The sequence below is a fragment of the Syngnathus leptorhynchus genome, chromosome 12, assembly GCF_054491065.1.
Source record: "Syngnathus leptorhynchus isolate UIUO chromosome 12, UIUO_Slep, whole genome shotgun sequence".
Classification (NCBI taxonomy): Eukaryota; Metazoa; Chordata; class Actinopteri; order Syngnathiformes; family Syngnathidae; genus Syngnathus; species Syngnathus leptorhynchus.
The window spans coordinates 499,969-527,891 of record NC_141206.1 but is presented as its reverse complement, the minus strand read 5'-3'; the positions used below and the strand labels follow the sequence as shown (position 1 = coordinate 527,891).

The window sequence follows — 27,923 nt, the reverse complement described above, 5'->3', positions numbered from 1 at the left end:
AGTAACGAGAATGTAATAACGAACGGAGTGAGTTGGCATGCGGCTCTTCTCGGCTCATCTCGCGAGTTTGTCCGACTTTCTTTCTTTCTTTCTTGGGGAAACACAAGGGAGGACTGGATAATGACTTTTGCATTTGATCATTAATAAACCATGAGTATTTTATTTTACATTACCTTTATTTTTGCCATTTACAAAGATTTTGCTATTTATTTTTACATTTACATTTTTGCAAGTTTTTTTTCCATCAATCATCATTTAATAGTCTTTTTTTCCACTTCTTTTTTTGATGATTGTTTTGACTTGTTTTTAAAATGAGCATTTTGACCCAGGTATGTAGTATCAGCCCTGTGTGTAATTCAACAGACAAATAGATACTTCACCCTGATTTTGTATCATTTTCTTAAATATGTTTTCTCCATAATATGGATCAAACCCTAACTTCTCTTTTCAGATCTGGCCTTTAGGAAAAGAAATTAATTGTAAGTGCTTAAAGACACTGTCGGTGTCAGAGAATCGCAGCATCAGCCTTCAACCCCGATTGCAGTTTGATGGACGCCACATTGTTTGCAGCTCTGACATCGGAGTACATCTGTGGGATTTTGCCAGTTTTGAGATTCTCAGGTAAAATTATAAACAAACCTTGTCTAATAGTGTTTCTCAACCTTTGCTGAATCTGGACCATATTTTTAGTTAAACAAAAACTCATAGCACACTCAAACTAAAGACATTGTCAAATAAAGTAAAAATAATGATAATCTCTTAATTTATTCACAAATTCAGTCAACCAGGGTGAAAAGTCACAGGTCCTGTCTTACTGTATTTTGTTTTATGAATTGTATCAGACGGTGACAGATTTATTTTACCTCGTGCCATCTGCTAGAACTCAAGGAGAGCATTTAATTGTTTTGGCTGTTGAGAGATAAATTGATATGGGTCTCTCTGCAGGGGTATGGTCTACAAACGTGGCATGAAAACCAAAAGATAAACTTGTTCCCGGTTTGTCCTTTGTCCATGAGCTGAGCACCCTTCCATCGTCATCACTTATTCTTATTACATGATTGCTCGTCCGCTGATCCGAGATCGAAAGTTTAGACACCCCGAGTAATTTTTTTTATTAATGTTTAGAAAGAAGCCAAGGAAAAATGGAAATGTCTCCAAAATGCACCGAATTACCGATAAGACAGGCAAACGGGAATCAGGTGGTAGGCATGTGTGTGTCAAGGCAGACAACCAGCCAAGCAATCCGCTACACAGCGGATCAGGCAAACGGGAGTCAGGTGGCAGGCATGCGTGTGTCAAAGCAGACGAAATGGCGAAGACTCACCAGCGAATGGGACAGGTGGTGGCGATCAGCGTCGATTAGTATGCGCAGTTCCGTATTGGCAACGGGTGCCACCGAGGTCTTGCACGGAAGGCCAGCAGGGCGAGAGAGGACGTGACACACACGAAGGAAAGAGTCAGTACAGCAGCAATGAGAGCAGGATGTGCTTCTCTGAGGACAAGCGGGGTGCACGGCTGGCTGCCGTGCACATAGGAAGAAAAAAAAACACTGCTGCCTAGGAGTCGGGACAGCGCCAATGAGCCCTGATCGCGCGGGGCGTGCCTCTGAGCAATGTGCGTCACTGCAGACGTGACTGAGTTCAAGCACTGGAGGCGGCAGCTGGCTACACTTGAGGGAAGAAGCACCAACCAGTGCAGAAGGAGTCGGGACACATGACAAGATCGCCTGTTTGTTCATTTATTTACTGTAAAGATACAATACATGCACAGAACAGTGTGGGAATGGTTATTGAGAAAATGGGAACGGTTTATGGTGCGTAAATGTATTGAGGAGGGTTTAAAAGCCTTCAATATTGTGGATAGGACCACAATGCAACAGAAGATTGATGCGCAACCATGACTCACTTTAGTTTCACTATGCATCATGTTAGTGTAGTGTGGTAATTCTGAATGTAGACAGTTTGCATTGAAAGAAGGAATGAAAACTACTTCCCAATTGATTTGCAACACACCCGTGCCCTCGAGCGGCAAATAAGAAACACTATGTGTTGGTAATTTCAATACAATGGTGTTTACAATACATGCACAGAACAGTGTGGGAATGGTTATTGAGAAAATGGGAACGGTTTATGGTGCGTAAATGTATTGAGGAGGGTTTAAAAGCCTTTAATATTGTGGATAGGACCACAATGCAACAGAAGATTGATGCGCAACCATGACTCACTTTGGTTTCACTATGCATCATGTTAGTGTAGTGTGGTAATTCTGAATGTAGACAGTTTGCATTGAAAGAAGGAAGGAAAACTACTTCCCAATTGATTTGCAACACACCCGTGCCCTCGAGCGGCAAATAAGAAACACTGTGTTGGTAATTTCAATACAATGGTGTTTAAATTTCTAAACAAACTTATAAAACCTTTTTAATACAATGGTGTTTCAATTTCTAAATATTACACATATACACTGCTCATAAAAATTAAAGGAACAGTTTTTTATCACGGTATGGCATGAATTCAATTACACTTTTCTGATAAGGTTTTGGTCAGGCACGTGGCAGAGGGGGTTGTTAATCACTTTCAGCTGCATTGGTGTTGATGGAATTAACAACAGGTACACTAGAGGGGCAACAACGAGATGGTCCCCAAAACAGGACTGGTTTTGCAGGTGAAGGCCATTTCAATCTCCTCACTCTTGATCTTTTTTAACTGTTTTATAGTGTGCCCTATGCTCACTATTCAGCACTGTGGAGCTCGATTGGCATTTGCTATAGAACACCAGAATTGGCAAGTCCGCCACTGGCGCCCTGTGCTTTTCACAGATGAGAGCAGGTTTACCCTGAGCACCTGTGATAGATGTGAAAGGGTCTGGAGAAGCCAAAGAGAGCGCTATGCTGCCTTCAACATCATTCAGCATGACCGGTTCGGTGGTGGGTCAGTGATGGTCTGGGAAGGCATTTCCATGGAGGGACGAACAGACCTTTACAGGCTAGAGAACGGCAGTCTGACTGCCATTAGGTATCGGGATGAAATACTTGCACCCATGGTCACTGATGCCCTTAGACAGATCTAGGAGGACATCCCACAAGACACCATCAGTCGTCTCATTAGGAGCATGCGGCGACGTTGTCAAGCATGCATACAAGCATGTGGGGGCTACACAAGATATTGAAAAGAGTTTTGAATTGCAGAAATTAAATTTAGGCAAAATGGACGAGCCTGCCACATAATTTTTTCACTTTGATTCTGGGGGTGTCTATATGCTGAGCCCTCTGTAGGCTGAAAACTTTTATTTCCATCAAAAGATGTGGCATCCTTTTGTTCCTGAGACATTAAACTGTCCATATCAGTATAGCTATCCAACTTTTCTTTTTTCACCATTGAAATCTGATGTGTTTTCAAAGTGTTCCTTTAATTTTTTTGAGCAGTGTATAATATACATCCAAAATAGTGTGTGTTTCGTTCTAATATTTTTAGGCTATAATTAGTGCATTTTTTTTCGAAACCCACAAAAATATGGTGAGGAATGGGCCAAGGTTTGGGGATGTGGCAGCTCAAGAAAACTCTTGGGGAAACTTGCAGTGTGAATTTGTGTGATGTTCTCTCTCCACTTTACATCTCTACATTGTGGAAAACAGAATCAAGAGATTCCTAATTAATTGTATCACAATTTGTCTGTACCTTACATTTTCTCGTCACTCTTATTTAGAAATTTTATTTTCCCAGGGTCATAAAAGTTCAGGATCCCGCCAACTTGTCCTTGCTGAGCTTTGGTGAGGTCTTCGCACTCCTCTTTGACAACGATTTCCTCTATGTGATGGATCTCAGGACAGAGTCCATTTCAGGTCGCTGGCCTCTACCACCATACAGAAAATCTAAACGTGGGTCCAGTTTCCTGGCTGGTGTGACATCTTGGCTTAATGGCTTGGATGGGAACAATGACTCTGGACTGGTGTTTGCAACAAGCATGCCAGACCACAGCATTCACTTAGTCCTTTGGAAGGAAAATGGCTAATGGCAATATGAAAATAACCGATGTCAATTTTGCAACATCATGTTTTAGTTATGAACATAAAGTATGGTTTAATTGAGGATTGTATTTTCCTCAGTTCCATCTAATCCTACAACACCCCACCACCACCCCTGGCTGGAGAAGTACAAAGTACAGCACATGGCATGGCAATGGCGACTCGACTAAAATCTTTGAGTTACAAATAACTGCACACATTTATTGTACATCACATTTAATAAACATTTGTGTTGAATTGAACAATGAAGCAAATTCCTAGAACTTTACAGTTACGCTGAAAAAAATTGGGTTTGACATAAAAAAATTAATATTACATAACAGATTTTTTAGCTTTCATTTCCATGTATTTTATGGCTTGTATAAAAGTTTGATCTTTTTCTTTTAGTCGACTTTTTTTTAAGCAGATTTTGGATCATCTGATTGACTAGGTCTGTCCTATTACATTGGTTCTTCAAACTAGGCTAATGCTTAAAAAATATTTTCTCATGATCCCAAGCATAAGCTTGTCTGTAAACATTGCAATAATGTCACCAATCCCTTGGGTTTGAGTGACCTACTCTGGGACCGACTCACTAATCTTTGTTAAGGAATAACACACACAAAAAATAAAAAGTAGGCGACATGGTAGCGCACTCTTCTGGGTCAGGATTCGATTCTGGCATCATCCTTCCTGGGTGGAGTATGCATGTTCTCCCTGTGCCTGCGTGGGTTTCCTCTGGGTGCTCCGGTTTCCTTCCACATTGCAAAGACAACTCCAAATTGTTTGAACGTGTGAGTGTGAATGGTTGTTAGTTTGTGTGTGCCCTGCTATTGGCTGGTGACCAGTTCGGGATACCCTGCCTACCGCCCCAAGACAGCTTGGATAGGATCCAGCATGCAAGCGACCCTTGTGAGGATAAGTAGTTCAGAAAAAGGATGGATGGATGATGTATCTGTTCTTTTAAATAAAGATGAAACCAAACGTATCCTTCATCATGGTGCTAGAAGATGCAAATTCAAACACTGTCACAATAAAGGAATTATAAGGGAAAACAAGCTTAAAAACGTTGATTGCCCAAGTTAATAGACTTAAACCCTATTGAGAATGCATTTTACCTGCAAGAAAGCAGATTAAAGCATGCAAAACAAAATAAACTGATTCTGTGGTGAAATTTAGAGAAAAAAAGAATGTCAATGACAAAATAACCAAATATAAGCAATTCAGGCAGATCTGAACAACTCTAAAAACAGAAATGCTACCTTTCATTCATATCTGAAGAGTCAGATAACATTGAACAAACTGTATGAAATACCTTAAATTTACACAAGTTTAAAATTATCTTTGCCTCATGAACATTTTAAACAGGAGTTATAAGTAATGCAAAGTTGTCTATTATTATTAAAACTTAAAACAAGTGAATTTTGCTCATGTCATTTACAACATCTTTCAGAAAGTAATAGTTTGTTTCATTTCTACAGGTTCATAACACCAACAGTATTAACATGGCCACTTCATAGCTTGCTTTAGTAATATATACTTTTGACTCACAGCCCCACATGAAGAATCGCTGTTGTGATGCCAGTTCTGCTTGGAGCTGCTTCACTTTATCAGCACGGTCACTCCCTGTTAGCTTGTGGTGTGTGTTAACATCTTTAGTCTGGTAGTGTCTCCTTAGGTTGAAATCCTTAAACAATGGTGATTGACAAGTGAAACAAAATGAACTTAGGACAACTAAGGCAACTGTCTCTTTACAAATTACCTTCTTCACCTTCTTCACCTTCATCTTCTTCCGCTTATCCGGGGTCGGGTCGCGGGGGCAGCAGCTTTAGGAGGGACTCCCAGACCTCCCTCTCCCCAGCCACTTCCTCCAGCTCATCCCGGGGGATCCCAAGGCGTTCCCAGGCCAGCCGAGAGACGTAGTCTCTCCAGCGCGTCCTGGGTCGACCCCGGGATCTCCTACCGGTGGGACATGCCCGGAACACCTCCCCAGGGAGGCGTCCAGGAGGCATCCTGATGAGATGCCCGAGCCACCTCATCTGGCTCCTCTCAACGTGGAGGAGCAGCGGCTCTACTCCGAGTCTCTCCCGGATGACCGAGCTTCTCACCCTATCTCTAAGGGAGAGCCCGGACACCCTGCGGACGAAACTCATTTCAGCCGCTTGTATCCTGGATCTCGTTCTTTCGGTCACGACCCATAGCTCGTGACCATAGGTGAGGGTAGGAGCGTAGATCGACCAGTAAATCGAGAGCTTTGCCTTTTGGCTCAGCTCTTTCTTCACCACGACGGACCGGTACAGAGTCCGCATTACTGCCGACGCTGCACCGATCCGCCTGTCGATCTCGCGCTCCATCCTGCCCTCACTCGTGAACAAGACCCCAAGATACTTGAACTCCTCCACTTGGGGCAGGATCTCATCCCCGATCCGGAGAGGGCATTCCACCCTTTTCCGACCGAGGACCATGGACTCGGATTTGGAGGTGCTGACCCTCATCCCGACCGCTTCACACTCAGCTGCGAACCGCTCCAGTGAGAGCTGGAGATCACGGACTGAAGAAGCCAACAGCACCACGTCATCTGCAAAAAGCAGTGACGCGATGCTGAGGTCCCCAAACCGGACCCCCTCAACGCCTCGGCTGCGCCTAGAAATTCTGTCCATAAAAATTATGAACAGAATCGGTGACAAAGGGCAGCCTTGGCGGAGTCCAACCCTCACTGGGAACGAATCCGACTTACTGCCGGAAATGCGGACCAAACTCTGGCATCGGTGATACAGGGACCGAACCGCCCTTATCAGTTGGCTCGGCACCCCGTACTCCCGAAGCACCCCCCAGAGAACCTCCCGAGGGACACGGTCGAACGCCTTCTCCAAGTCCACAAAACACATGTGGACGGGTTGGGCGAACTCCCATGCACCCTCGAGGATCCTGCCGAGGGTGTAGAGCTGGTCCACTGTTCCACGGCCAGGACGAAAGCCACACTGCTCCTCCTGAATCCGAGGTTCGACCTCCCGACGGATCCTCCTCTCCAGCACCCCTGAATAGACCTTACCAGGGAGGCTGAGGAGTGTGATTCCCCTGTAATTGGAACACACCCTCCGGTCCCCCTTCTTAAAGAGGGGAACCACCACCCCAGTCTGCCAATCCAGAGGCACCGTCCCCGATGTCCACGCAATGCTGTAGAGGCGTGTCAGCCATGACAGCCCCACAACATCCAGAGCCTTTAAGAACTCCGGGCGGATCTCATCCACCCCCGGGGCCTTGCCACCGAGGAGTTTTTTGACTACCTCAGTGACTTCGACCTCCGAGATTGGAGAGTCCGCCTCAGAGTCCCCAGGCCCTGCTTCCACAATGGAAGGCGTGTCGGTGGAATTGAGGAGGTCTTCGAAGTATTCCCCCCACCGACTCACGACATCCCGAGTCGAGGTCAGCAGCACACCATCTCCACTGTAAACAGTGTTGACCGTGCACTGCTTCCCCCTCCTGAGACGCCGGATGGTGGACCAGAATTTCCTCGAAGCCGTCCGGAAGTCATTCTCCATGGCCTCGCCAAACTCCTCCCACGCCCGAGTTTTTGCCTCAGCAACCGTCGAAGCCGCGTTCCGCTTGGCCATCTGGTACCTGTCAGCTGCCTCCGGAGTCCCGCAAGCCAAAAAGGCCCTATAGGACTCCTTCTTCAGCTTGACGGCATCCCTTACCGCCGGTGTCCACCACCGGGTTCGGGGATTGCCGCCACGACAGGCACCAACAACCTTACGGCCACAGCTCCGGTCGGCTGCCTCAACAATGGAGGCGCGGAACAAGGTCCACTCGGACTCAATGTCCCCCGCCTCCCCCGGGACGTGGAAAAAGCTCTGCCGGAGGTGGGAGTTGAAGCTCTTCCTGACAGGGGATTCTGACAGACGTTCCCAGCAGACCCTCACAGAGCGTTTGGGCCTGCCAGGTCGGACCAGCATCTTCCCCCACCATCGGAGCCAACCCACCACCAGGTGGTGATCAGTTGACAGCTCCGCCCCTCTCTTCACCCGAGTGTCCAAAACATGCGGCCGCAAATCCGATGACACGACTACAAGGTCGATCAACAAACTGCGGCCTAGGGTGTCCTGGTGCCAAGTGCACACATGGACACCCTTATGCTTGAACATGGTGTTCATTATAGAAAATCCGTGTCGAGCACAGAATTCCAATAATAGAACACCGCTCGGGTTCAGATCGGGGGGGCCGTTCCTCCCAATCACGCCCTTCCAGGTCTCACTGTCGTTGCCCACGTGAGCATTGAAGTCACCCAGTAGAACGATGGAGTCCCCAGAAGGAGCGCTCTCCAGCACTTCCTCCAGGGACTCTAAGAAGGGTGGGTACTCTGAGCTGCCGTTTGGTGCATAGACACAAACAACAGTCAGGACCCGTCCCCCCACCCGAAGGCGGAGGGAGGCTACCCTCTCGCTCACCGAGGGATTGGTGAACCCCAATGTGCAGGCGCCCAGCTGGGGGGCAATAAGTATGCCAACACCTGCTCGACGCCTCTCACCGTGGGCAACTCCAGAGTGGAAGAGAGTCCAGCCCCTCTCGAGAGGACTTGTACCAGAGCCCAAACTATGTGTGGAGGCAAGTCCGACTATGTCTAGTCGGAACCTTTCTGCCTCACACACCAGCTCGGGCTCCTTTCCAGCCAGAGAGGTGACATTCCATGTCCCTAGAGCCAGCCTCTGCAGCCGGGGATCGGACCGCCAAGGTCCCCGCCTTTGGCCGCCGCCCAGCTCACTATGCACCCGACCCCTTTGGCCCCTCCTTTAGGTGGTGAGCCCATTGGAAGGGGGACCCACGTTTTCTTTTCGGGCTATGCCCGACCGGACCCCATGAGCAAAGGCCCGGCCACCAGGCGCTCGCCTTCGAGCCCCACCTCCAGGCCTGGCTCCAGAGAGGGGCCCTGGTGACCCGCGTCCGGGCGAGGGAAAACGACGTCCATTTATTGTAATCATCATCAGGGGTCTTCTGAGCTGTGCTTTGTCTGGCCCCTCACCTAGGACCCTTCTGCCATGGGTGACCCTACCAGGGGCATGAAGCCCCAGACAACATGGCTCCTAGGATCATAGGGGCACGCAAACCCCTCCACCACGATAAGGTGACGACTCACGGAGGGATCTTTACAAATTAGACAAACACAATTGCCTTGATTTTCAGTGAAGAAGTATTGTAATTCCCATCTCTCTTGAAACCGACGGCCCTCAATGTCAACTTTCCTCATTTTCTTTGCAGTCGGCATGGCATAAAGGAGTGCGCGGCACGGATGCAGACTGACATTATTAAAGTGGTGCTGTCACCTTTTGGTAAAAGGAGTAATTATAGTTTCAAGTTTCATGATTTTTTTATGTACGTATGAAATCTGACCGGGGGCCGGACTTTGGACAAAGCGGGGTTCAGGCTTACTACCGTTGAAGGCTTTGTAGTAAAATAATGTGTACTAAACAGCAAAAATTGACATTGTAATTGCTTGTGCACAATTTGATACAATAAGTGCCTGCTCACCCATGAAGTGCAAAATTAAAGAACTAAGTAAATCTTTAATCTTCTTTGTTTATGATAATTTGTCCGAGAGCAAGCCTATCTGAATTTTTTATTTTTCTTTATTTTAGTTTACATAACAGCTCCACATAGAGTTTCTCTGCCCATGAAATCAAATAGGCTCAGGGGAAGTCAAGCAATGGATGGAATCCACTGGCAGAAACACCCACACCTCCATTGAGTGTCATGCTCCTGCTACAATGTCAAAGTTGTGTTGATTTATGTCGGATGTGTTAGTGAAAGGTTCTCAGTGACTTCTGGGTCATCGCTTCTGTGATGACTGTGCGCAAAGAGTAGCAGATTTTTTTTAATCATGATATCCTTGTGCTTTAACATTTACGTATTGGGCATTTTGTGTAAGGCTGCATGTTTGGTGCTGTGATCATGCTGTAATCTGATCGGTGTCACTCAGAGGCATCCCACTCTCATTCTTATCTGCATGGATCTGAGTGTCTATCACCCAGCCTCGCATGCTCCTCACCTGTGTATTATGGATGCCACCAGACTGCTCTGGGTTATCGTGTTTCTTCTGTCCCCCTCAGACTACTTTACACGTTTGACAAATGGAGCATATGCATCACCCATGCATATATGGCAGCTATCATCTGATTACTTACTCGAGAGATAGACTGCTGCAGTTTCAAGTTCAATCTCGTCTTGATCATGGTTTTTACACCGCGGCTATCTCTTTCAAGATGACACGTGTTGTTCAAGCTCGTTCGGTTAGAAAAGGACACGCAGAGGAAGGAAGAAAGCTGGAGTTAAGGCCACACTCAAGCGCGGAAATATACAACACCACTGTTCTTCCTTTTGTCACATTATAGAATGTGTGTTTGTTAAGGAACAAATCAAACAGACTGCAGGCTACCATCACCCACATGTATGAGTATTGCACAGCGTCTGTCTTTGTTTTCACTGAAATTTGGCGAAGTGGAATTGACACTTAATTCTTAATCTGGGTTTGATCGAACCCTAGGGGTTCGGTGAGTCGGTCTCAGGGGTTCGGCAGAGCCTCCACTGCGAAGGGCCAATCATACCTGATTTATCATGTAAATTTGTGATAACGCATATCTGAACTAGTCTCGCAAAGGCACTTTGAATTGTAGGTATGTAATTTGTTGTGAGTTGGTTTTGTTCTTTGAACAAGGTGAGGATCATGCACGACTCATTTCGTGCACCAGAAAAAAAGATCTATGTCTTAAATTTGATTTTTTTTTTCGCGAAAGAGGGGTTCAGTGAATACGCTTAGGAAACTCGCGGGGTTCGGTACCTCCAACAAGGTTAAGAACCACTGATCTAGATGGATTATCTTCCCCCTGGAGTCAAGACAGAGACATCGGTCTGGAAAACGGTAGGTGTGTGTGCCTATTTATTGCTATGAATTATTACTGGTAGAATATCTTAATTTCGTTGTACAATCAGTTGTACAATGAAAATAAAGTCATTTTGTTTCTATTTCTATCACGTATTAATATATTAACAATAATAGTGATAATATATAATAATAAGGGGTCGGGTGCAAAGTGAGCTGGGCGGCGGCCAAAGGCGGGGACCTTGGCGGTCCGATCCCCGGCTGCAGAGGCTGGCTCTAGGGACATGGAATGTCACCTCTGGCTGGAAAGAAGCCCGAGCTGGTGTGTGAGGAAGAAAAGTTCCGACTAGACATAGTCTCGAGAGGGGCTGGACTCTTTTCGACTCTGGAGTTGCCCACGGTGAGAGGCGTCGAGCAGGTGTTGGCATACTTATTGCCCCCGCCTGGGCGCCTGCACATTGGGGTTCACCCCGGTGAGCGAGAGGATAGCCTCCCTCCACCATCGGGTGGGGGGACGGGTCCTGACTGTTGTTTGTGTCTATGCACCGAACGGCAGCTCAGAATACCCACCCTTCTTGGAGTCCCTGGAGGAAGTGCTGGAGAGCGCTCCTTCTGGGGACTCCATCGTTCTACTGGGTGACTTCAATGCTCACGTGGGCAATGATAGTGAGACCTGGAAGGGCGTGATTATATATATAATGAACACCATGTTCAAGCATAAGGGTGTCCATGTGTGCACTTGGCACCAGGACACCCTAGGCCGCAGTTCGTTGATCGACTTTGTAGTCATGTCATCGGATTTGCGGCCGCATGTTTTGGACACTCGGGTGAAGAGAGGGGCGGAGCTGTCAACTGATCACCACCTGGTGATGGGTTGGCTCCGATGGTGGGGGAAGATGCCGGTCCAATCTGGCGGACCCAAACGCTCTGTGAGGGTCTGCTGGGAAGGTCTGGCAGAATCCCCTGTCAGGAAGAGCTTCAACTCCCACCTCCGGCAGAGCTTTTCCCACGTCCAGGGGAGGCGGGGGACATAGAGTCCGAGTGGACCATGTTCCCCGCCTCCATTGTTGAGGCAGCCGACCGGAGCTGTGGCCGTAAGGTTGTTGGTGTCTGTCGTGACGGCAATCCCCGAACCCGCTGGTGGACACCGGCGGTAAGGGATGCCGTCAAGCTGAAGAAGGAGTCCTATAGGGCCGTTTTGGCCTGCGGGACTCCGGAGGCAGCTGACAGGTACCGGATGGCCAAGCGGAACGCGGCTTCGGCGGTTGCTGAGGCAAAAACCCAGGCATGGGAGGAGTTAGGGTCATGGAGGCCATGGAGAATGACTTCCGGACGGCTTCTAGGAAATTCTGATCCACCATCCGGCGTCTCAGGAGGGGGAAGCAGTGCACGGTCAACACTGTTTACAGTGGAGATGGTGTGCTGCTGACCTCAACTCGGGATGTCATGAGTCGGTGGGGGAAATACTTCGAAGACCTCCTCAATTCCACCGACACGCCTTCCATTGTGGAAGCAGGCCCTGAAGACTCTGAGGCGGACTCTCCAATCTCAGATGTCGAAGTCACTGAGGTAGTTAAAAAACTCCTCGGTGGCAAGGCCCCGGGGGTGGATAAGATCCGCCCGGAGTTCTTAAAGGCTCTGGATGTTGTGGGGCTGTCATGGCTGACACGCCTCTACAGCATTGCGTGGACATCGGGGACGGTGCCTCTGGATTGGCAGACTGGGGTGGTGGTTCCCCTCTTTAAGAAGGAGGACCGGAGGGTGTGTTCCAATTACAGGGGAATCACACTCCTCAGCCTCCCTGGTAAGGTCTATTCAGGGGTGCTGGAGAGGAGGATCCGTCGAGAGATCAAGCCTCGGATTCAGGAGGAGCAGTGTGGCTTTCGTCCTGGCCGTGTAACAGTGGACCAGCTCTACTTCCTCGGCAGGATCCTCGAGGGTGCATGGGAGTTCGCCCAACCAGTCCACATGTGTTTTGTGGACTTGGAGAAGGCGTTCGACCCTTTCCCTTGGAAGGTTCTGTGGAGGGTGGTTCGGGAGTATGGGGTGCCGAGCCAAATGATAAGGGTGGTTCAGTCCCTGTATTACCGATGCCAGAGTTTGGTCCGCATTTCCGGCAGTAAGTCGGATTCGTTCCCAGTGAGGGTTGGACTCCGCCAAGGCTGCCCTTTGTCACCGATTCTGTTCATAATTTTTATGGACAGAACTTCTAGGCGCAGCCGAGGCGTTGAGGGGGTCTGGTTTGGGGACCTCAGCATCGCGTCACTGCTTTTTGCAGATGACGGTGCTGTTGGCTTCTTCAGGCCGTGATCTCCAGCTCTCACTGGAGCGGTTCGCAGCCGAGTGTGAAGCGGTCGGGATGAGGGTGAGCACCTCCAAATCCGAGTCCATGGACCTCGGTCGGAAAAGGGTGGAATGCCCTCTCTGGATCGGGGATGAGATCCTACCCCAAGTGGAGGAGTTTAAGTATCTTGGGGTCTTGTTCACGAGTGAGGGCAGGATGGAGTGCAAGATCGGCAGGCGGATCGGTGCAGCGTCGGCAGTAATGCGGACGTCCCTCCTAAAGCAGCTGCCCCCGCGACCCGACCCTGGATAAGCGGAAGAAGATGGATGGATGGATATATATAATATGGCGGCACTGGTTAGCACGTCCATCTCAGTTAGCCAGTTGCGGGTTCGATTCCACCTTCGGCCCTCCCTGTGTAGAGTTTCCATGTTCTCCCCGTGCCGAGTTGGTTTTCTCCGGGCACTCCAGTTTCCTCCCACATCCCAAAAACATGCTTGGTAGTCCGATTGAGCAGTCTAAATTGCCCCTAGGTGTGAGTGCGGGTGCAGATGGTTGTTCGTTTCTGTGTGCTCTGTGATTGGCTGGCCATCAGTTCAGGGTGTCCCCTGCCTACTGCCCGATGACTGTTGGGATAAGGTCAAGCACACCCACGACCCTTGTGGGGGACAAGCGGTATAGAAAATGGATGGATGTATAATATATAGAATATAGAAATTGCGTGTGAAGGTGAAGAAGTTGAAGAAATACTTGAGAAATAAATTATGATAAAATGGGATAAATGTTCATGTGAAAAAATGATGATAAATGGGTATATTGATGAAGTTTCCCAATGTGGTGCACGAACCCACGACGTTAAGGTTAGGATGCGCTACCAACTGAGCTAATCAGTGTTCCCCCATGAAACGGTGGAAATTCCCTTAATGTGGGGCAAAATGGTAGCAAGCGGGTGAATTTATGTAATGACAAGACGCCCAATGTGAGATTCGAACCCACTACAGGAAAATGGCTCTTGTTGAATGTGCCATTAAGAATGAATGGGGAATTTTAAGGGACAGATTTGCTAATTACACAAAAACGGTAAATGTTATGAAGAAGAAAAATGGTAGCAAGCATGACGTGAATTTTTGAAACTTGTGAAAGCTGGAACAGGGTGAATCGGTTGAAGCATGTTAGGTGTAAAAAAAGTGGGAGGAATAAGTTGTTTAAAAAATTTTAAATAAAAATCATAATAACTAGAATTGCAATTTCTGGAGAAATTGCGTGTGAAGGTGAAGGCACTTCACACTATTGTGAAACTCAAAATAATGATTAAATGAAATAAAAATGGTAAATTAATTATGATTAAATAAAATAAAAATGGTAAATTAATAATGATGATGTTGAATGAAATGAATGAAGAAGAATGAAGATGAAGAATAAATAAATAAACGAATAAAAAATAACGGCCGCCGTCAGATTCGAACTCACTCAGCAAAGTGGCAAGCGTTGAACTTGCCATTCTCTACTTACTGAGCTAAACAGTGATATACTATCGAAGAGGTAGAATAATGCTAAATCCAAAGAAATAAATTGATTTAAAAATGGTAAATTAATTATGATAATAATGTTGAATAAAATAAATTATTCAAATGTGTTCAAATTAATTGAATAAATGAATGAATAAAAAATAACTGCCAATGTTAGATTCGAACTCACTCACATACTATCAAAGCGGTATAATAATCCTAAATCCAAAGAAATAAATTGGTTAAAGGTAAATTAATGATGATGATGATGTTGAATAAAATAAATTATTAAAATGTGTTAAAATTGAATGAATGAAAAATGAATGAATAAGAAATTACGGCCAAGTGGTATTCGATCTCACTCTTCAAAGTGGCAAGTGTTGAAAGCGCCTTTCTCTACTTACTGAGCTAAACAGCGACTTAGTGTTGCTGTGGTGGAATGATGCTATTAAACGAGAAATAAAAATGGTAAATGACGTTTGGTAAAATGATGTTTTTAAATTAAAATTAAATGAATAAATAAATGAATGAATGAAAAATAAATAAATAAATAAAAAAGAGTTAAATAAATGAGTTAAGGAAAGAAATCATGATAAAAGTTGTCAGATGTCAAAATTCGAACTCGCTCGGGATCATGGCTCGTGTTGAATGCGCCATTAAGAATGAATGGGGGATTTTAAGGCACACATTTTCTAATTATGCAAAAATGGTAAATGTTATGAACAAATAAAATACCAACAGTCATGCCGTGAATTTTTGGAACGTGTGAAAGTTGGAATGGGGTGAATCGGTTAAAGCATGTGGGAGTAGTTAGGTGTCAAAAAAGTGGGAGGAATAAAGTAGGATAATAACTAGAATTGGCAATTTCTGGAGAAATTGCGTGTGAAGGCGAAGGCACTTCACACTATTGTGGGACTCGAAATGATGATTAAATGACAAAAAAATGGTAAATTGATGATGATTAAATAAAATAAAAACGGTAAATTAATGATGATGATGAAAATAATTATTAAAGTGATGTGTTAAAATTGAATGAATGAAAAAAAAATATTGGTCAAGCGGGATTCTAACTCTCACGAGAACAGCGCTCGTGCTCCAAATTGCAGTCTCTTCTTACTGAGCTAAACAGCGGCTAAGTGTTGCTGTGGTGGAATGACGATATTAAACAAGAAATAAAAATGGTACATGCCGTTAAAACGGTAAAATGATGTTTTTTACTTAAAATTAAATGAATAACTAAATGAATGATGAAAATAATTATTAAAATGTGTTAAAATTGAATGAATAAAAAATTAATGAAAAAAAAATTATCACCAACCGGGATCGAACTCACTCGTGGAAGTGGCTTGTGTTCCAAACATCATTGTATTCTTACTGAGCTAAACAGCGACATAGTGTTAGTGCGGTGGAATGATGGTATTAAACGAGAAATAAAAACGGTGAATGCCGTTAAAACGGTAAAATGATGTTTTTAACTTAAAATTAAATGAATAACTAAATCAATGAATCAAAAATAAATAAATAAAAAATAAAAGAGTTAAATAAATGAGTTAAGGAAAGAAATCATGAAAAACGTTGTCAGATGTCAAAATTCGAACTTGAACGTCGCTCGTGTCTAATGCGCCATTAAGAATGAATGGGGGATTTTAAGGCACAAATTTGCTAATTATGCAAAAACGGTAAATGTTATGAACAAATAAAATACTAGCAATCATGCCGTGAATTTTTGGAACATGTGAAAGTTGGAATGGGGTGAATCGGTTAAAGCATGTGGGAGTAGTTAGGTGTCAAAAAAGTGGGAGGAATAAAGTAGGATAATAATAATAAGAAGAAGAAAAATAAAGTAGAATAACAATAGTGTGAAGGCCTTCGCCTTCACACTAACTAGAATTGGCAATTTCTGGAGAAATTGTGTGTGAAGGCGAAGGCACTTCACACTATTGTGGGACTCGAAATAATGATTAAATGAAATAAAAATGGTAAATTAATAATGATGATTAAATAAAATAAAAATGGTAAATTAATGATGATGATGTTGAATGGAATGAATGCAGAAGAATGAAGAATAAATAAATGAATGAATAAAAACTGACGGCCTGCCATTAGATTCGAACTCACAGCAGTGGCAAGCGTTGAATGTCCCATTCTCAATTTACTGAGCTAAACAGTGACATACTATCAAAGCGGTATAAAAATCCTAAATCCAAAGAAATAAATTGGTTAAAGGTAAATTAATTATGATGATGATGTTGAATAAAATAAATTATTAAAATGTGTTAAAATTGAATGAATGAAAAATGAATGAATAAAAATTTACGGCCAAGTAGGATTCGAACTCACTCGTCAAAGTGGCAAGAGTTGAAAGCGCCATTCTCTACTTACTGAGCTAAACAGTGGCTTAGTGTTACTGTGGTGGAATGATGCTATTAAAGGAGAAATAAAAATGGTAAACGAGTGAAATAAATTATTAAAATGATGTTTTAAATTAAAATTAAATGAATAAATAAATGAATGAATAAAAAATAAATAAATAAAAAATAAATGAGTTAAGGAAAGAAATCTTGATAAAAGTTGTCAGATGTCAAAATTCGAACTCACTCGGGAACATGGCTCGTGTTGAATATGCCATTAAGAATGAATGGGGGATTTTAAGGCACAAATTTGCTAATTATGCAAAAATAATAAATGTTATGAACAAAAAATAAAATACTAGCAATCATGCCGTGAATTTTTGAAACGTGTGAAAGTTGGAATGGGGTGAATCGGTTAAAGCAGGGGTGTCCAAACTTTTTGCAAGGAGGGCCAGATTTGATAAAGTGAAGGGGCCTGGGGGCCAGTAGTTTTTTCGGACATTTTTTTAACTACAATTTCATCCAAATAAACACTGTTATAAAACAAATTTCATTCTCCCAAATGTCTTTATTTTTTAAATCACAAAATAACCAAATATAAGCCACTCAGGCAGATGTGAACAACTCTAAAAACACAAATTCTGCCTTTCATTCATATCTGAAGAGTCCGATAACATTGAACAAACTGTATAAAATACCTTAAATTTACATGAGTTTAAAATTATTTTCGCCTCACTGAACATGAACATTTCACACAGGGCTCACGCAGCCGGTTCGCGCGTACCCTTTTTACAACGGGTTTATTTCCGCATTTGACTTGCGCATGCGCCGCATAGCAGGACAGCTGGAGTCATGTTCTCGCTGTGAAATCACGCCGGGCCGCGCGAGATTACATTTCTGCGGCATAAATATAAAATAGCTTTGGTACGTGTGTATTAAAGCGCTGGTCAACAATGGCGGCGGGCCACATACTAAAGATTTTATCACAGAGGCTGCGGGCCTGATGAAATTTGACCACGGGCCGCAATTGGCCCGCGGGCCGGACTTTCGACATACCTGGGTTAAAGCATGTGGGAGTAGTTAGGTGTCAAAAAAGTGGGAGGAATAAATTGTTTAATAATAAGAAAAATAAAGGGGAATAACAATAGTGTGAAGGCCTTCGCCTTCACACTAATGAAGGCCTTCGCCTTCACACTAATAATAATAATAAGAAGAAGAAAAATAAAGTAGAATAACAATAGTGTGAAGGCCTTCGCCTTCACACTAATAATAATAATAATAAGAAAATAAAGTAGAATAACAATAGTGTGAAGGCCTTCGCCTTCACACTAATAATAATAATAAGGAAAAAAATAAAGTAGAATAACAATAGTGTGAAGGCCTTCGCCTTCACACTAATAAAGGACAACAATAACAATAGTGTGAAGGTCTTCACCTTCACACTAATAATAATAAAGTGAAAAGAGTAGAATAACATAAGTGTGAAGGTCTTCACCTTCACACTAATAATAATAAAGGACAGGAATAACAATAGTGTGAAGGTCTTCACCTTAGGGGAAAAAAATCTAAATAATGAAATGGTAGAAATATTATGGATACACTTGAATGAGGAGATGTTGAAAAGGCATTAACATGTGAAATCAATGAATTGTCACGTGACGTGCCATCGGACGCTCAGCCGGCAACTTCCCTCAGCCAACCCCTTTCATCACCATAATGTCTGTCACCTGCTCCCTATTGTTATCTCATTTATTTAAACCCTGCCGTGTGTTTCTCCCTGTCGGTGTCTACTGTTGCTTTCCGTGTGTGTTTGTGCCTGTTGTTCCTGTCCTGCTCGTCCATTCCCCCTCATGGTCTTGTGTGGAGGCTCACGGTCAGAATCACTTCCCATATATGTTCCGTGTCCGAGTGGACTTCTGTTTTCTGCCTGGTGTCCATGAGCCTCTGTCCCGCCTGTGTCTTTTTTCGCCCACCTCCCTTCCCCTCAACAAGCTGCATTTGGTCGCCCTGCTCCATCCACTAATGCATGACAAAAATGCAACTAATTTTTAGAAGCGTTTGAATTTAGCTGATGTGGTCCTTTTGAATGGCCACAAGGTGTCACTGTTCTTTGAACGTATAATTCCAGGAAGTACATCATCGTGTTCCAGGAATTGGTTCTTGACTTGGAATTCTGGTTAAGTTCGTTTTCCATTGACAGCATGGGACAGTGAGGAAAGTGATTTGGGTTATATTGTATGCCTGATACGTTTGATGAAGGTCAGCACCCATTTCCAGGAATTGAACAGCATGCAGGTAGCAATTTCCAGCGTGTCGACATTGATGCGGCAAAAGGTCAGTACACTGCCAGGAATTTCCAAGAATTCCCCAAACACTAGCCCCAAACACCACCTGCGTCTACAGAATCGAGGTCCGCTTCCTGGAAGCTGAGAATGCCGAGAAAGACCAGCTGATAAAAGTCTCAATAACACAGTAGAAGATATCGACCAACAATATAAAATGATCATCTCTCGGCTCCAGATCTCGCCCAGACATCAAAATAGGATGAATGGTGGAGACAAGATTGAAAATCGATCCATGCTGTTTCATGTTCCTCGTGGTGGATTTCCTTACAACAAAAAACATAGCGCTGGACAAGGCAAATGTGGATTTCTGCCAACTTCTTCCCAAAAGAAGAGCAACTGGAGGTAAGGTGAGTGTAAATTGTGTGGTACTACTGAGATTTATAAATATCGAGCACAAAGTTGCTATACTGATACAGGGAACAAATCTAAGAGGACTGAATGTCGATATCAAGGACAAGGTCAACAAGTAAAATGCCAACATGGCATGGAGCGCTTGCCAACTGATAAAGCAAGGAAATATACAAAGCACTTGGACAACAAAAAATTGTCATAAAGGCAAATGTATCATCCCCAGAAAACACCAAACCAGTCCTGATCCAAACGATAAATGAACTGGAGAAATATGCAAATTGAGATAAATGTGGATAATTCTTCGAAGATCAATCTAACATGAGTTAAATGGCAACTTTAAAAAATACAGGACTATCTTTATACATTGGACATCTTCTCAACATCACTGCAGTATCAAAAACGTGGCTCAACGTGGATAAAAAAAAATACAGGGTCAACGTTTTTCCACCTCGATGAATATAACACAATATTAGAATGCCCGTTCCTTTGAATACTATTGTCATGCGTAATGAGGTGCCCATTCCCCATTGCCATTAAGCATTCATGTATGCTAATTAATTTGGAAAGTGTCTGAGGTATGACTTTTGGTACAGGTGTTCAAGGTGTGACTTTTTACCTTTTGATGTCCTATATGTGTAGACATCCTGTCTCCATTTTTTTATGTATTGGCGTTTAAGGTGTGACTTTTGGTGACTTTTGACTTTTTGATGTACAGTCAAACCTTGGTTTTCGAACGTCTCAGTTCTTGAACAAATTGGAGTTCGAACAAAAAATTTGAGATTTTTTTGCTTCCGATGTCGAACAAAAATTCAGAGGTCGAACCTCGCGAGATGAGCCGAGAGGACCCGAGAAAACCCGACTGCGCGGCCCGGATGTCGACTGACTCTGTTTGTTGTTATTGTATTTTAGTTACTTTGAGGATTGCATTAACCCCTTATCATGCCGCCAAAGAAAGCAAGTGGGCGCAGTAAAGCCATCCTAAAACACAAAGACGCTCTTAAAGCAATGCAACAGTGAGCGCCTGGCGCGCTGCTGTTGCCCGATCGGATCAAATTAAGCTGCCTGCGCACTAAGGTCCACTTAAATTTTAGAAAATACATGAGGACTTTAAAAATATTTTCTAAAGTTCAGCGACTGCGCTGTCACAATAATGCGACCAGGGCGGTGCAGTTGTGCGGTCGGCGGCGCGCTACGGTTACGCATTCGGCGGTGCGCTGCAGTTGCGCGATCGGACAAAAATGCGCAGATGAAAAAATGCTTAAAAAAGACTTTTTTTTTTGTCTTGGAACGGATTAAAAAAAATCCATTATTTGTAACTTGAAAAATAGATTCTGAATTCTAACAAATCACTTCTCGAACCGCCTTCTGGAACAGATTGTGGTCGAAAACCGAGGTTTGACTGTATATGGGAAGCAAAAGGAACAATGCTTTACAATTTACATGGATGGATGGTGAAGATGACCCGTCTCCACAAATTATCTTCTACAGGAGAGCATTTTGGTTTCATGTGACCCCATAGGCGTGACCCTTTACCCCGCTAAGTTTGAAATAGTTTGAGACAATCAGCCATTGGTCATTTGAGAGGACAAGCCACCACCACATAAACTCTGATCACCTGAATCGGAGTGTGTTAAAGATAATTTTCGAGATGGTTAAAAGTAAGTAGTGTTGCTTGTTAATAATAATGAAAATCTTATACATTAAGGTTATCTGCATGACGTGATGTAATGTTTATGTATTGTGCCACAGATGTCATCATTTATACAGACATTCATAATCCTCGTGAGTACATGATTTATGAGTTCATTATTTACATTAATATATTACTCTTTTATTTTCTACAGTTTATAATACTGTTTTTCTCACAAAAGCACCCATACAACGTTAGCTTGCCCATCGCAACGTTGTTTTAGAATTCCCAAACCTGGAGCATCAAACCTAATTACTCAGGGTTAGGTCAGCGGAGCCAGACATTCTTAATCCTCGTGAGTACATGATTTATGAGTTCATTATTTACATTAATATATTACCCTATTATTTTCTACAGTTTGTAATCCGTTTTTTCTCCCAGAAAAAAGCATACTTCAACGACGACTTCAGCGGAGTTTATCTGACGCAGTCAGACTATGGTGAATTACATGCTCATCTATGATGGCTAATATTACTGTTATTAGTTTGTAATCTATTTTATGTATGCTTGACAGATCTCGTAGTAGCTGCCGAAGCGGATATTAGAAAAAATGGACTGCCGGCAGAAGCTGATGCGGAAACAGCACAGACGCTAGCAGGCCCCTCTCTACGCCATTTTAGAATTCCAGAGCCAACCGCATCAGAGCTGTTCGCGACTGATGAGGACCATCAAGTCACTCCCCCTGCAGACCAACCGGTAGTTTTCACGGACACAGAGTTGGAGCCAGAAGCGTTAACGGACACAGAATTGGTGGATGCTCTATCTGCATACGAAGGCATGAACCAGCCTCACGAGTCGATGAACAAAGTTAGCGATATATCCTTCAAATTATTGTTTTCTTTTTCTGTATGGTCATCTGAGTAGATATTGTCGCTATTATAACAGTTTTGCTGATTTAAATAACTACTTCCAGTTAAGCGTCGTTACGCAGCCCAAGGCATTCAAAGAGGAAGGCGGAGGAGTAGGAGGTGGGGTGCCGCCTACAACACAAGCCATCCAACCAGCAGGGGAGCTGAGCCGGCACGTTAGGGTCATCAGTATAAGAACAGGAGACGCCCGGTTCCACATTGTTTCTGTTGTGTTTTAAAAAAAAGAAATTTAATGGAACGTTGTAGCCTCTCACCAACGGAGTCGGATGTCCTAGCAAGCATTGATGAAATAGATTTGGAATCATGTTGTGAGACAGTTGCAGAGTAGAGAAGTGATACGTCTGAGCTAGAGCCAGATTTGTTAAGCATTAACAACGATATTGATTTGCCATCGAGTGATGCGTCTAGGGGTCAAATATCTGAATTAACATCACAACTGCTCACTGTTCTCAACGATGTAAACGCGCTGGTGTCAGGGGAGGAGAACACCTCAGCTCTAATGAGTTTATTCATTTGCAAGCTGTCATAGATGATTTAAACAGTCGAAGCCCAAATGAAGGTAGACAAAGTCCTACAGCAATACCGTCACAATTGTGTAGGACTTGATAGAAGAATTAAACAACCAAGCAAATGATAACACCGGTCGTATCAGTCCCGTTATTCCTGTACAACTGCTAACTGCAATGATCTAAATACGCAGCCTTTGGTTGACCAATTGCCCGATAAGTCTGTTGAACATATGTCATTTGCTACTGATGACAACACACCAACATTTCAACACACACTCTCAGGGCCGAGCAACTGCTCTGTAATAATTGATCACAAAATAGATGTTATTGATGACAACACACCAACATTTCAACACCCCTCCAGGGCCTAGCAACTGCTCTTTATTAAGTGATGACGAATTAATTGCTAATGATGACAACACACTAACATTTCAGCACATCCCCGGGTATGCGTGTAAACAATGTTGTTAATTCACGACCTCTAAGAAGTGTTCAGGAAGGTTGTTTTGTGGTAGTCAACAGACCACATTTCAATCATATCGAGGTAAGGAGACATTTAAAGACACCGATGCAATCAAACAACACAGACTTTGCATCCTTTTACATGCAGATTAAAAATACAGAGGATGTTTTGCAAGAAATTGATAGGCTAGCACAAGCAGGTGATGTGATTCAGGCTGAGTTAGTGGGTAGTAATGAAGGGTCACATATCTATCAGCAAATGAGTGACATAAATACTATCAGAGATTGTGTAGCAGACATGATTAAGCATTTAGCGCAATCAAATTCAGAGCTTGTGGCCGATGACAGCTTCGAGCTCGTCGTGCAAATGGTCACTCCAGTGCGTGGTGGAATGTGTCGCAAATTGATAAAAAGCACCAATAAAGAAATATTAGGAGGAAAAAACTGCATTTACACATACCTCGTAACAAAAACAACAATCTATGCTTTGCTCTCTCACTAACATACCTGTTAAACAACACACTAACAGCAAAACAGCTGTGAGTTTGGGCGATGTGCATACATTTGAAAAAATCCTCAAACGAAAAATAACTGTTATGTACCGAAAGGAGGACTGCCGCCCAATGACTTTTTTCGACACGCAAAACAGCCAAAGACCCTTTATTTGTCTTCTCGAGGGCCATTACTGTGACGTGAAAGCGATAGAGGCATTGGTTGCTCACGCGTTCTTTTGCAGACATTGTTACAAGGCGCATGAGAACTGGGAACAACACCACTGTGCAGGACACTGTAACATACGTATGTCTTGATCCACGTTGTAAACAACGGTGGTTTAAACATGTTATTTGCCCCGATTGTGACAAGACGTGCCCTAATGAGGAATGCTTTACCAAGCATAAAGAGGTTCGCGTGACAAATAGATCTACAAATCGTGTGAGCAATTGCAGCTCATACAAAAAAATGCATGCAATGTGGCCTGCAATATTATGTGAAAGCTTATGAAAATGTGCGGTGTGTGACAAAGTCTTGAGTCAAGATGATGCGTTATTAAACCCTCACACGTGCTACATTCAACCCACGAAGCCTCAACCACCTTGCAAAAATGTAGTCTACTATGATTTTGAAACATATGGTTTCATATACAGATGGTTTACACAAATCTTTTCTTATTTGCTGTAAATCAAATAGATTGGAGAAGCAATGGTTTGTCACCGATTGTGTTAATGGTTTTCTTAGTTTTTTTTTCGAAATCCCCGGTTTAAACAATTGACACTTGTAGCACACATCCCGAGAGGTTTTGATTCAATGACTGAACTAGGTATCAAAATTTACATTCTAATGCAAGGGAGTAAGGTTCTCTCTTTTGTCGATTTAGACATAAAATCTCGATTCATGGACTCTCTCTCGTTTCTGACCATGCCTCTAAGTGCGATGCCTAAGGCCTTCAGGTTTGAAGATAAATCAAAGGGTTATTTTCCACATAAATTCAGCTCTTTAGAACATCTAAACTGCATAGGGTGTTACCCTGACCCTGCGTACTATGATGTCAATCGAATGTCACGCTCTCAGCGTGCAAAGTTCCTTGAATGGTACGACAAAGAAGCTAATGGTGTGTTTGAGTTTGCTAAACAGGCAATAGCCTATTGTAAGAATGACGTTGACCTGCTAATGCAGGGGTGTGAGAAATTCAGGGGTGAGTTTTTTGAGGCTATCGGAACAGACCCATTCAACGCTGTGACAATTGCGTCGGCGTGCATGAATGTTTTTCGCGCTGATTTCCTCACCCCTCAAACACTAGCCATCACACCTTCAGACAACTATATGCGTCAGTATAAAGCCTTCTCGCTTTGCCAAACACACTATACAATACCTGCTATGGATCATGCATAGCCAGAATATTCACATCAGGCATGCATTGAACGGAGGTGAGATCAAGATAGATAAGTACACTGTAGACGGAAATACTGAAATCGGGGGTGTAAAAATAGTGTTTGAGTATTTTGGTTGTTATCACCATGGCTGCTCAGAATGCTACAATCTCACTAAAATATGCCCGACAACAAAACGCCCCTTTCAGGAGAGGTTTGATAGCACCCAAAAGAAAATTCTGGAACTACAGCTTACACAGGATGTGCACCTTGTAATTATGTGGGAGCACAAAAGGATGTAAATAAAAAAGGTAAACACAGAGGTGAAGAAATTCCTGAAAAAAGCCAAATTTCCTGTATCTCTTAAACCAATGCAGTCTCTCTTTGGGTGTTGTACAAACACATTTGTTTTACGATACACAGCAGAACCTGATGAACGTGTGTTGTATGTTGATGTGACGTTACTATACCCTTTCATCAAATGCACAGGCATACACCCCGTCGAACATCCCATGATAATCCACAATGATTTCAAGGACCCCAGGTCGTATTTCGGTTTCATCAGCGCCACAGTCAACCCACCCCGAGGGTTGTATTTTGCTGTCTTACCATTCCAAACAGCTAAACTCGTGTTCCCACTATGCCGTACATGCGCTGAGCTCAACAATCAACAGACAACATGTACACATAATGATGATCAAAGATCCTTAACAGGTGTTTGGACAAGCCCCGAATTTGTTAAGGCACTTGACCTCGGCTACACGATTGTAAATATTTTAGAAGTATAGCATTACACAAGAGCGAGCGACAATAAATTTTCCGTTATTACATGCGAACATTTCTAAAAGGTAAACAGGAATCTTCCGGCTACCCGGCACACGTGGTCAACCAGGCTGAGATAAATACAGTAGAAGATTACAGAATTCATCAAGGTATTCAATTGGACCCCTCCAAAATTGCTGTAAATCCGTGAAAAAGACAAGTTTCAAAACTCAGTTTTAACAATCTATGGGGCAAGATTGCGCAGCGTGAAAACATGATGAACAACAAAAATTGTGACAAAATCCGAGGAATGTTTTGAACTTCTATTTTCAGGCCTGTACAATGTGAAATTCCTTCATTTTCTTTACGAAAAGTGCTCAATTGTACAGTATTATTTCCACACAAACAGCAAGATGCCTGCGTCAAAAGCATCAAATGTGGCCACAAGCGTGTTTTACAACAGCTTATGTCCACTTGAAGATGTACGGCTATTTGGAAATTATACAGAGGAGAGTTCTTTATACCGACACTGACAGCCTCGTGTACATGGCAAAACCAGGCGAAAATGTTCTCCATTTAGGAGATTATCTGGGCGATTTGACAGATGAGCTTTCGAATTACACCATTGTAGAAGGGCCCAAAACATACGCCTACAGAACAAGAGACACAGACCGCACCGTAATGAAGGTCAAGGGGATCACACAAACTCACGAGAGCAGTCAGAGCATCAATCTCGATAGCATGCTTGGTCTGGTTCAAGGGTACATCGACACAGCAGGTGCACACTCAATTTGCTCTACGCCTCACGACACAACATTGTATGTGATAAAAGGGGGTTTCATCTGAAAAACACATCATTCACTAAAAAACTCTGAGTCGTTGACATCTCGTTGCGGGGGGGTTACACCGTTCCTTTTGGTTATTGAAATTTCTATCCGTCTGTGTGTCTGTGTGTGGAAATGGCTTTTAACCAAGTTGAATTTGATCCCAGATTAGAACTACCATTTTCATCTCTCGTCCCACCAAATGGCTGTGGGAAAATATTTTTTGTGAAAAATGTTTTGGAACATTGTGAACATGTTATGAGAAAAAAGCCTGATAATATTGTCTGGGTTTATACCTCATATCAGCCAATGTACGATGAGCTCAAAAGTCTTAATAAAGACATGTTTATCAAGGGGCTGCCTGAATCTTTTGACGATGAGAAGTTGTTCCCGCCGCAACAGCACGATCTGCTGGTTCTGGATGATGTCTTCTTCCAGGCTTCAAATAATCCGGAAGTGGTTCGAATATTCACCCAATATAGGCATCATAAGAATTTAAGCATTGTAATGATAATGATGAATTTATTCGTTTCAAACAGGCAAACCACACATAACCAATTAAAGGAAGACACATACACTCAAAGGCACAAGCAAGGTGAAAGTCATTAAAGCTATGACTCTGTACAAACAACAAATACAAACAGAAAGCAATCCGTTGCGCAAAATAGACAGAGCCTCCCTGTTTGAAAAGGAATGGAAGAAGTAAAATTTATTTAATCTCACCCCTATCAAATTTAAGACCGAAAATAAGATTTGCAGTTACCTCTAATAGCATTAATTTTCCTTATTGTTGTCTTTTCCGTGAATAACAAGAAGAGAAGGAGAAAAGAAAAGTAAAACATATAATAGTAATAAAATAATAAAGTACCAAGATTATATATATATACACACATATACACATACATACATACATACGTATGTATGTATGTATGTATACATACATACATACATACATACATACATACATACATACATACATACATACATACATACAGAGAAAAATGCCATTAAATTATGAGATTTCAAGGAATTCATAGTGCAGAAGTTTCAGTTCTTTACATTTCTTTTTAAACATTACCATACTTGAGCATTGTTTGAGATTTTGACTCATGTTATTCCAGATTTAACGCCTGCAATGGAAATACAAAAGCTTTTCCTGGTTGATTTGTGTTTGGGCAGAATATATTTGCTGTCATTATCAGTTTGTAGTCGCTGTTTTTTTA

At 43.2% G+C, this 27,923-nt stretch overlaps 1 protein-coding gene and 1 long non-coding RNA gene across 10 annotated transcripts in view; both read left to right on the top strand.

The window, feature by feature from the left end:
* The window catches only part of fbxw2 (F-box and WD repeat domain containing 2), a 66,967-nt gene extending 60,592 nt beyond the window's left edge, over positions 1–6,375 (top strand). For 3 of the 4 annotated variants that reach the window (XM_085925265.1, XM_085925263.1, XM_085925264.1), the window contains exons 7-8: positions 452–621; positions 3,723–6,375. In XM_085925265.1, the coding sequence (XP_085781391.1) occupies positions 452–621; positions 3,723–4,011 (459 nt within the window). In that variant the 3' untranslated portion in view covers positions 4,012–6,375. The remainder of the gene's footprint in view (positions 1–451; positions 622–3,722) is intronic. The other variant, XM_085925266.1, reaches the window with a different exon arrangement.
* Positions 6,376–8,807: 2,432 nt separating this feature from the next.
* Positions 8,808–27,087, top strand: LOC147047763 (uncharacterized). Of its 6 annotated transcripts, none has more exons than XR_015067728.1 (6): positions 8,808–19,354; positions 19,424–21,374; positions 21,466–21,498; positions 21,588–21,701; positions 21,788–21,845; positions 21,921–27,087. It is a non-coding gene; the product is annotated as an uncharacterized LOC147047763 (long non-coding RNA). The 6 variants fall into 6 exon arrangements; XR_015067730.1 differs by having other exon boundaries at positions 8,808–19,707; positions 21,205–21,374; XR_015067729.1 differs by having other exon boundaries at positions 8,808–19,712; positions 21,205–21,374.
* Positions 27,088–27,923: the final 836 nt, after the last annotated feature.